The 9,526-nt window shown below is 35.2% G+C and overlaps 1 protein-coding gene across 1 annotated transcript in view; it reads right to left on the bottom strand.

The window, feature by feature from the left end:
* Positions 1 to 9,526, bottom strand: part of ARHGEF38 (Rho guanine nucleotide exchange factor 38) — a 134,401-nt gene that overhangs the window by 64,380 nt on the left and 60,495 nt on the right. The window contains exon 3 of the mRNA XM_033214915.1: positions 5,374 to 5,497. Within this exon, the coding sequence (XP_033070806.1) occupies positions 5,374 to 5,497 (124 nt within the window). The remainder of the gene's footprint in view (positions 1 to 5,373; positions 5,498 to 9,526) is intronic.

Below are 9,526 nucleotides of genomic sequence, written 5' to 3'. Positions count from 1 at the left end.
CCACTCTGCTAATTTTTATATTTTTAGTAGAGTAGGGTTTCACTATGTTGGTCAGGCTGGTCTTGAACTCCTCACTTCGTGATCCACCCACCTCAGACTCCCAAAGTGTTGGGATTACAGGCGTGAGCCACTGCACCCAACCGTTCTTCTTTCTCTCTATATTTATTAATTAAAATCTGTAAGGAGCAGCTGTCCTTTCTCCACATTTATTTATATCAGCAAGAACTCATTGATATTTCTGAGGGTTATAATTCAACATCAGCATATTTATTTAATACTGAAATTTGTAAACCATAATATTTAAAATTGAGAAAATACTTTATAAACAAGGAAATATCTATTGAGCTCAAGAAAATTATGGTAAACAGAAACTTTTAAAATTCTCATTATCTATACATATTAAAACAAGTAAATATTTGAGCTGAAATATTTTCATAGGCATTATCTTTTTGCTTCCATTTGAATTGTTTTCTTTCATTCTCTCTCTCTTTTTTTTTTTGCAAAATAAAACTCATCAAATAAGTTGTTTCTATTTGTAATTTTGGAATATCTTCCCAAATGTAGAGATTGTGAAATCTGGTACAGAATATTACTTTATCCTACTAAAGAGGAGCTCCATCAGAGACTTCTCTTCATAAGTCAGATTTTCCAAAGTATGATTATGGACTTTCAAAATTAAATATTTTATACACGAGCTCTCATTGCTTTTTTTTTTTTTTTTTTTACCTTATTCCTTGTTTTCATAGGGATACATTTCAATGTCTTCCTATTTGCAATTTTGCTTTTAATAATTATTATTTGTAAAGATTAAAAATTGAAGTTGTTTTCTCCATTTGTTGAACACCTTAACTAAAGACTTCCAACTGATTTTTAACAAAATGCAATTCAATTTCAGAGGCCTTGTTTACAAAAATAGTCCAATGCCATGTTAGGACACTTTGGTTGATTTGTAAAGTGGTGCTTCAAAGAATCAAATATTTCCAAAGACTGATTGATGACCAGCAGGAAAGAGAGTGTATAGTGTCATACATAAGATTATTTTTAATTCAATATCAACTTTATTCTTCAGATATTGTTATTCACTCTAATTTTGTGTGTATAAAAATAAATGCAAATTTTCACTACAGTGTTTACTTCAATTAATAAATTCCATAGCTTCATCACATATGCACCAATCATTTTCAAGTATACGTCTGCTCTATAGATTTTTATTTTAATAAAATCATTGTTTTACTGTGATGCTGTGCTCCACTAATATTTGTGTTCATGTTATCATTTGCCGTCACAATGCTTAATTTTTAAGTTAAAGTGACAGTTACATTTATAATAAGGTCAGACAATTCACCATTGACATGATAAACTTCTAAAAGCTTTTCTTTGGTTCTGTGAATTGGATTTTTAAAATTTTAACTGCTATTGGAACTATTATTCGATTCATCTGCTCACACTGATATAAAACTGTCATCATTTAACTGTTTGCAGTACTCCTTTGCTAATGGTGTCAACTCATTAGTAACCATTGCTTTTTATTTCTCATAGGCCTAAGGAAACGCAGAATTAAAAATGAATGAAATTAATTTAGGAAACTGTTGTCTGACCTAAATGAAAAGTCATGCTGCATGGAGTGATATGTAAACACACCTTAAGCAGCTGCAAGCATTTCATCACTTGCTTAGAGCACAGTCTTTTAAAAATAATGACTAAACTTTGACATAGATGTTGCTGCTGCTTCAGCAGATTTCTATCTTCTGATCGTCTATGGTCAATGACAGCATTGAGGACCCTTTGGTGGATGGTATTTTGTGTGTTATAGGCTCAACAACTTTCTTGAGAAAAAGAAAATCAAAATTTTTCTAAAACATTGGTATAGTTTGGCTCTGTGTTCCCCCCAGATCTCATCTTGAATTGTAATCTCCATGTGGGCAGGGAGGGGCCTGGGGGGAGGTGATTGAATCATGAGAGTGGACTTTCCCCTTGCTATTCTTGTGATAGTGAGTGAGTTCCCATGAAATCTGGTTGTTTGAAAGTGCATGGCACTTCCCACTTAGCGTGATCTCTCTCTATCTCTATCTCTATCTCTCTCTCTCCCCACTCCTGCCACAGTGTGAAGAAGGTCCTTGCTTCCCCTTTGTCTTCTGTCATGATTGTAAGTTTCCTGAGACCTCCCAGTCTTGCTTCCTGTTAAGCCTGAAGAACTGTGAGTGAATTAAACCTCTTTTCTTCATAAATTACCCAGTCTCAGGCAGTTCTTTATAGCAGTGTGAAAACAGACGAACACAAACATGAATATATTAAATTCTTGCTTCTGAAAAGGTTTATTTCAGAATGAAACATAACCAAAAAATTTGTAAAAGAGCTGTCAATTTATAACATGCAATAGGTAACCAAATTACCATAGCAAAAGCCTCTAGACACTCTGTAGCATGATTGCTCAAGCCCTGTTTTCCATACATATTTTGTTTACATCTATTCTGTAATAACGTGTAACAACATGTCCCATTAACTCCATTGTCTGGCATCCTGATGGCTTCATGCCTCTCATAGGTCATGACATGGGCCACCCAGCATGGGTCATGACACAACTAGCTGCCACACCCAGTAGATGGCAGGGTCTGCAGCATCCAACACATCCACCACCACCAGAACAGGAAGGAGTTAGCAGTTTCTAGCTGTTCATATCCAAATAGCATAATTTAATCAGCCAGTTTCCTGCATGTGGCAATTCAAAGAAAGATATAACTTTCCTTCAGACTAGAAAAGGTTGGCATAGGAAAGATGGACTATGTTTCAGAGTTTATCGTGTGCTACAGTGAGAAATGTTAACTGCACATGCCTCTTACACTCTACTAAAAGAGATTGTGTCAGAAGTTGACATATGATGTAAAGGTATTATAAAACCTCTTCTGAAGCAACTAATAACAATAATAATTATTTGAAAAGGAAAAGTCCATGACAAATGCTAAACTGGACTGAATGCTTACATAATACACTAAAATCAGTATGCTCTAGACAAACCACAATACGTGGTCACCTTAAATCTGGAATTGTTTTTGACTTCAGCGCATGAATCAACCACTTGTTTATGCTTTCTTCTACATTTCTCTTGAAAGGACCCTCTTTTTTAAAATTTTCTTTTTCTTTTTTTTTTTTTTTTTGAGACGGAGTCTCGCTCTGTCGCCCAGGCTGGAGTGCAGTGGCCGGATCTCAGCTCACTGCAAGCTCCGCCTCCCGGGTTTACGCCATTCTCTCGCCTCAGCCTCCCGAGTAGCTGGGACTACAGGCGCCCGCCACCTCGCCCGGCTAGTTTTTTGTATTTTTTAGTAGAGACGGGGTTTCACTGTGTTAGCCAGGATGGTCTCGATCTCCTGACCTCGTGATCCGCCCGTCTCGGCCTCCCAAAGTGCTGGGATTACAGGCTTGAGCCACCGCGCCCGGCCTTTTTTAAAATTTTCACTGCATCTTCCTTAGTCTCAATGCTTATTACCACATACCTACATTTCTTATAATAACCTATTTACTAGTCTAGGACTCAGTTCCTCCTCTGCATTCTCTTCAGACCAACCATATTTTTCTTTCTCCAGAAACTTTTGTGTCTCATCACACCTTTGCTAGAAATATTTTAATGGCTCTTTATTACCTGTAAATTCCAAACTTCATTTCCAAGTGCTGCCAGTCCCTACTCTGCACTTTCAGATTCATTTCTCACTTCTTGCTTACATCAGTCCTTCACTCCAGCTTGATCACTCTTCATTTTCTAAACACGCTTGGCATTTGACATTTGTTTGGCACTTGTTTTCCATGCTGTCATTTCCATTTAGAATCTTCTCCTCAACGTGGACCCTATTGTTGAGACAGAACCTATACTTTAAGCCCAAGTAACGTCTTCAAGAATTCTCCGAGTCCCCATCTAGAAATGTTCTCTTTATCCTCTGAGGTTTGCAGTACTGTAGAAACTGCTTTGATGGTGTATTATACCCATACCTTCAATTCAAGAAGCTGTTTGGTTGAATGTTTTTGAAGGACAAAAATGAGCTCTTTCACCTTTTGATACCAAACGATGTCATACAATACCGAACCCTGTGAATATGCTGCTACTTCGTAACTATTCATTGATTAAATTAATAAATGAATGTCCAAGGAATTCACACTAATGAATTAGTGTGGTAACGAGTAGAGTTCTTCTTTCAGGAAATATTTTTGCAATTTGTTGTGGACATTTCATTACAAAGAACAACTGAATTTAAACCTGTCTGTGGAAGAAATCTTTCTGAGTGGGCGGGCCTTATTACCCAGTCATTTCTTTCACTATATTTCATCTCTGTGATCAGCTTTGCTCATTAAACTTTGGTTCTCTATAAATATTAAACAAGACCAGTTTCATGCCATTTTTATAACTCTAACAAATAAAAGGTAACAAAGATATAATCAGTAAAGACATAAGGTGTTTGTGTGTAGTCTGTGTGTGTGTATCTCAAAGAAAGGATCTACATCAAACAAGTTGTTACTTATGGGGAAGACAGTGGCATTGGAGGGATATATGAAAGGAAATTTTACCGTTACTCTATGTGCTCCTGAATTGTTCTCGTATTTTTGTAATGAGATGTTATTTTATATTAAGCATGAAATAGAGAAACGATAATTTAAAAAATCTCTTAGTCTACATGGCACTCTTTGCATGATGTCTTGAAGTGCAAACTGCCTTTATGGAATTCATAGCACTTATTCCCTTGGAAATTCCCAATAGATGGAGAGCATACAAATTTGGCTCAATACTTTTCAAATTAGATTTTCTGTTGTTACTTTTGAAATCTTACTAGAGTAAGAAAATAAATATATCTGATTGAGAGTAAAAACATAGTTGGAAGATAAATAATATAAAAAAAAGAAAGCATGAATAAAAGTAGAACTTGTGTAAATTTTTAATAACTTACATTCCTTTAATAGTTTTACATTCCTCATGTAAGAAATTTATAATCTAAAAAGAAATTGATTCATGGGCATAAGATCTAAAAAACATTGTGATGAAAAATCAGTAAAGCTATTAGAATATTTAAATAATTAATTATTTAAGGATCAAGTAAGTGTTAGCCATTAAAAAATTACAGAACATCTGGAAAGTAAACAGATTGAAAGATTGGAAATTAAAAAGCAAATGATATGTTTTGTGCTACTGAGGGACTTCGCAAATGGATATAAACCCATTTGAAAATAAATACAGAGTCTGTATAATTACAATGAGCCCAAAGATGGGTTTAGCATTTATGTCTCTCCTGGGAAGCATGGTGAGTCAGGAACAAAAAACCAAAGCAAAGGGAGGTTATTAAAAAATTATTTCCTGTTGTATTGTACAACTTGAGAAGAGAATAAACATACCAATTACTTGCATGGCCGGTTCCACGTCTGTTGTGGCCTCTTCCAACAATGACAGCAGCTTGGCTGATATCTGATGCACGGACTCAATGTTGCTAAACAAGCTATCCACATCCAGCCTATCAATCTGAAGAAACAAAAAACATTGAGCTGATAGAGAAGCACTGTATTTGGGATGTTTTTTCCTGCTAAACAGTAAGCATTTTAAATGCCAGCCCATGCCGTCTCCATTAACCATTTCTGTTAACATTCTTATTTAGGTATTCTAGAGTGTAGTTTGCTTCCCCCCCTCCCCACAAGAAATCGGGATGAGGCATCTGTTACTTCTGTCTTTTGAAAAAACGTTGAATATGTTTTGTGTTGAACATGCATCTATATATTCCTATAACAACCAGAATGGGAAGATTTGAGCCTAATTGGTGTTAACTGCCCTCTATGAGGGTGTGTAGTAGTGTGTAAGGATTTAGAATATTTTACTGCTTATACAGCAGAAGTCAGACCTTACCCGAGGCAAGTAACTATTTTCAAAGCTGGTTTTTAAACCACAGATGTTTGAAAAGTGATGACAAGTAGATGTGCTGGATTGCTTTTTCCTTTTTTTTTTTTTTTTGCTTGATATAAATGTAAATGGAAATCATTAAATATATTCTACTAATTAAGCATTCATTATATTTTATTTCATGCACACCCTTAACAACCAGTGTAATTATTCTTAGATCTTATAGCAAGTGTTTATAATAATTTATTTATTCATTTATCCATCCTTTCACCAAATATTTTCTGAGAAGCTTCTATGTACCAAGAATTACAAAAGAAGCCAGAATGTGTCATAGGTAGTGATTGGTTAGTAGAGGAATAGACAACTATCCTCAGCTATCTGAGTATGGTGAGATATGTGCTCTGATTTTGATGAATCTTTTTTGACATCATTCCCTTGAGTTAAAGTTGGATCTCCTTTCATAATCAAATAGTGACTGGTCAGGCCACAGCCATATTGGTGCAGACTCTACTGGGCAACATGAGGGAACAGGAGTAGGTGCCTTTTACTCATGACTTATTGTGAATGAGGTCCTAGGTGGATAATTAATTCATCAATAATCAACTCATGGAAGACTAGCACAAGTGAAAAGCAGAGTTGCGGGCTTAAAACCAGCTCAGCGAAGTTAGGGGTATGAAAGAGACAGAAAATTCGATTAAAGAAAATGTGTCAAGAAATTAGGGGAGTTAGGAACAAGGGATATAAGAGGGAGACCTGGAGGATTCTGCAGACGAAGGCCAACAACTACAGCTTTTTTTCCATTATTTCAGACTCAGTTTCTTTAGGTGTGTGTGGGGTCTATTTAAGGGGTAAGGAAGAAAGCAACCTGCTCATCTTTTTATCCCATCCCTTTTTGACATTGTCCCATCTACTGTTCTCCATTTTGGACACCAATATTATTTTGGTAAGGATATTCTATCATTGAACATAGAAGCATGACCTCACATTGCACCTTTCCAAAATGTGGCAGTTATTTCTTATGCAATATGGTCTTGCTATATACAAGTCTTTCAACCACCTTGGGAAATTTTTCACTTTCCCATCATTCATCCTGTCCTCAAGATAACTCACAGCCTCATTTGTAATCAAATTCATATGATCAATGCAAACCAAAACCACAATGAGACACCATCTCACACCAGTTAGAATGGCAATCATTAAAAAGTCAGGAAACAACAGGTGCTGGAGAGGACGTGGAGAAATAGAAACACTTTTACACCGTTGGTGGGATTGTAAACTAGTTCAACCACTGTGGAAAACAGTATGGCGATTTCTCAAGGATCTAGGACTAGAAATACCATACGACCCAGCCATCCCATTACTGGGTATATACCCAAAGGATTATAAATCATGCTGCTATAAAGACACATGCACACGCATGTTTATTGTGGCACTATTCACAATAGCAAAGACTTGGAATCAACCCAAATGTCCATCAGTGACAGACTGGATTAAGAAAATGTGGCACATATACACCATGGAATACTATGCAGTCATAAAAATGGATGAGTTTGTGTCCTTTGTAGGGACATGGATGCAGCTGGAAACGATCATTCTCAGCAAACTATCACAAGAACAGAAAACCAAACACCACATGTTCTCACTCATAGGTGAGAATTGAACAATGAGGTCACTTGGAATCAGGAAGGGGAACATCACATACCGGGGCCTATTATGGGGAGGGGGAGGGGGGAGGGATGGCATTGGGAGTTATAACTGATGTAAATGATGAGTTGATGGGTGCTGACGAGTTGATGGGTGCAGCACACCAACATGGCACAAGTATACATATGTAACAAACCTGCACGTTGTGCACATGTACCCTAAACCTTAGAGTATAATTAAAAAAAAAAAAAACCCAAGCAGATGCCAGCACCATGCTTCCTGTATAGCCTGCAAAACCAATTAAATCTCTTTTGTTATAAATTAAAAAAAAAATGCATATGATCATATGCAGTGGTTTATTTCAATATAGGATTAGACAACTTTTAAAAAACTAATTTTATGTATTCTGAAATTGTCTATGATTCCATACTAATTATTACATTGTAATCACTATTAGTTCTTAGGGTCTTTAATCCAGTGTCACAAAATGTTCCTTAATTGACAATTCACTTTAATAGGAGATGGCACATATGGTTTTTTGCTTGTAATCTAGAGAGGTTCAAGACTTTCAATTTCTATATTAGAAAATACATTGAATATTATAGAAAATATTTAAAAGGCACATAACAGTTATATGGATTTGGTTATTTAATAATAAATTATTAACTAGTTAACATGAAATTGTCATTTAATAATACTTCACTATTATCAATGGCTCAAATGTAATATATCTCCAAGTACCACCGATTTAACACATTACTTATCCTAAAGAATTGCCTCATGTGTTGGGTATTAATTAAATCCACAAAGGTACAACTTTGAATAATTCAAGATGTTTTCCAAAAGTTGTATGTGAATCAAAGTTTTATAGATTGGTTTATTTCAAATTTACTGATTGTATATTTCTTAAAATCTTTTTTGAAATAAATCCTTCTAATATGTAAAATTTCAGCCCCTAATTTACTCGCTTTATAAGATAAGCTATCAGCAGTAAATCATGCAGTGTATCCCTGTTATTATTTCATTTTGCTGTGGAAACTTTATTCTGAGAAACTTCGAGTGTTTCATGTTTATTATTTCATACATGACTCCAACTTCTTTGTAAAGGTTGAATCATCTTGAAGATACAGAAAATAATGCAGGATGAAGAGAGGAGCCATGCTCAAACTTATGCAAGAAGTTCAGGGGAGAACCAGATTCAGAAATTGACCTTTTCATTCTCTGCCTTCATTCATTACCAGCAAATATTAATAATAGAATACTTTACTATCTCCCTTTAGAGTCTTTGGTTTGTTCCTGAGTTTTTTCACCAAGTTGTCACTCCTACAATTTATTTCTCAAGGTCAGTATCCTGTATATCTGTTTAATTTAGATTATGAATCCATTTAGCAAGGATCTAATTCTACATTTTATCTGTAATCTTAGCTTAGTGCAACAAATACTAAATAACAAAAACATAGATTTTAATTCCACTTCTTCTTGAAGGACAGAAAGGATTAAAACATCAATTGGACTGATTTCAAATGCCCATATCACCATGAGCCCACAGGGATTCTGTGAATCATAAAATTAATTCATATCCAGTCACTGCTATGCCAAGGAACAAACAAATGCCTGGTACAAATAGGCTTTTAAAACTGATAGATGATTTTATGATTACTGATATAAATTCAAGGAAGCGTGTATTTATATTTATTAATCATTCACTGGAAACAGGTAACGCTCTAAAGCTTAAGTTGAATTACATTTTAAATGGATTAAAATTCATTTTTTAAAAAAAAGACAGCCTGAGTACATGCTATTCTAAGTCAAGTCAATATATCATAATTCAGACTTACAAAACATAAAAAATAAAGGCCAATGTTTCTTTTTTTTAATTTTCTTCTAAAAAAAATGGGATACATGTGCAGAACATGCAGGTTTGTTACATAGGTATATATGTGCCACGGTGGTTTGCTGCACCTATTAACCTATCCTCTAAGTTCCCTCCTGTCCCCACCCACTCCCTAATAG

The sequence above is a fragment of the Trachypithecus francoisi genome, unplaced genomic scaffold (genome assembly GCF_009764315.1).
Source record: "Trachypithecus francoisi isolate TF-2019V2 unplaced genomic scaffold, Tfra_2.0 Lachesis_group1, whole genome shotgun sequence".
NCBI classification, from domain to species: domain Eukaryota; kingdom Metazoa; phylum Chordata; class Mammalia; order Primates; family Cercopithecidae; genus Trachypithecus; species Trachypithecus francoisi.
Note: the sequence above shows the minus strand (reverse complement) of the source record. Positions and strands in the feature narration are given on the sequence as shown.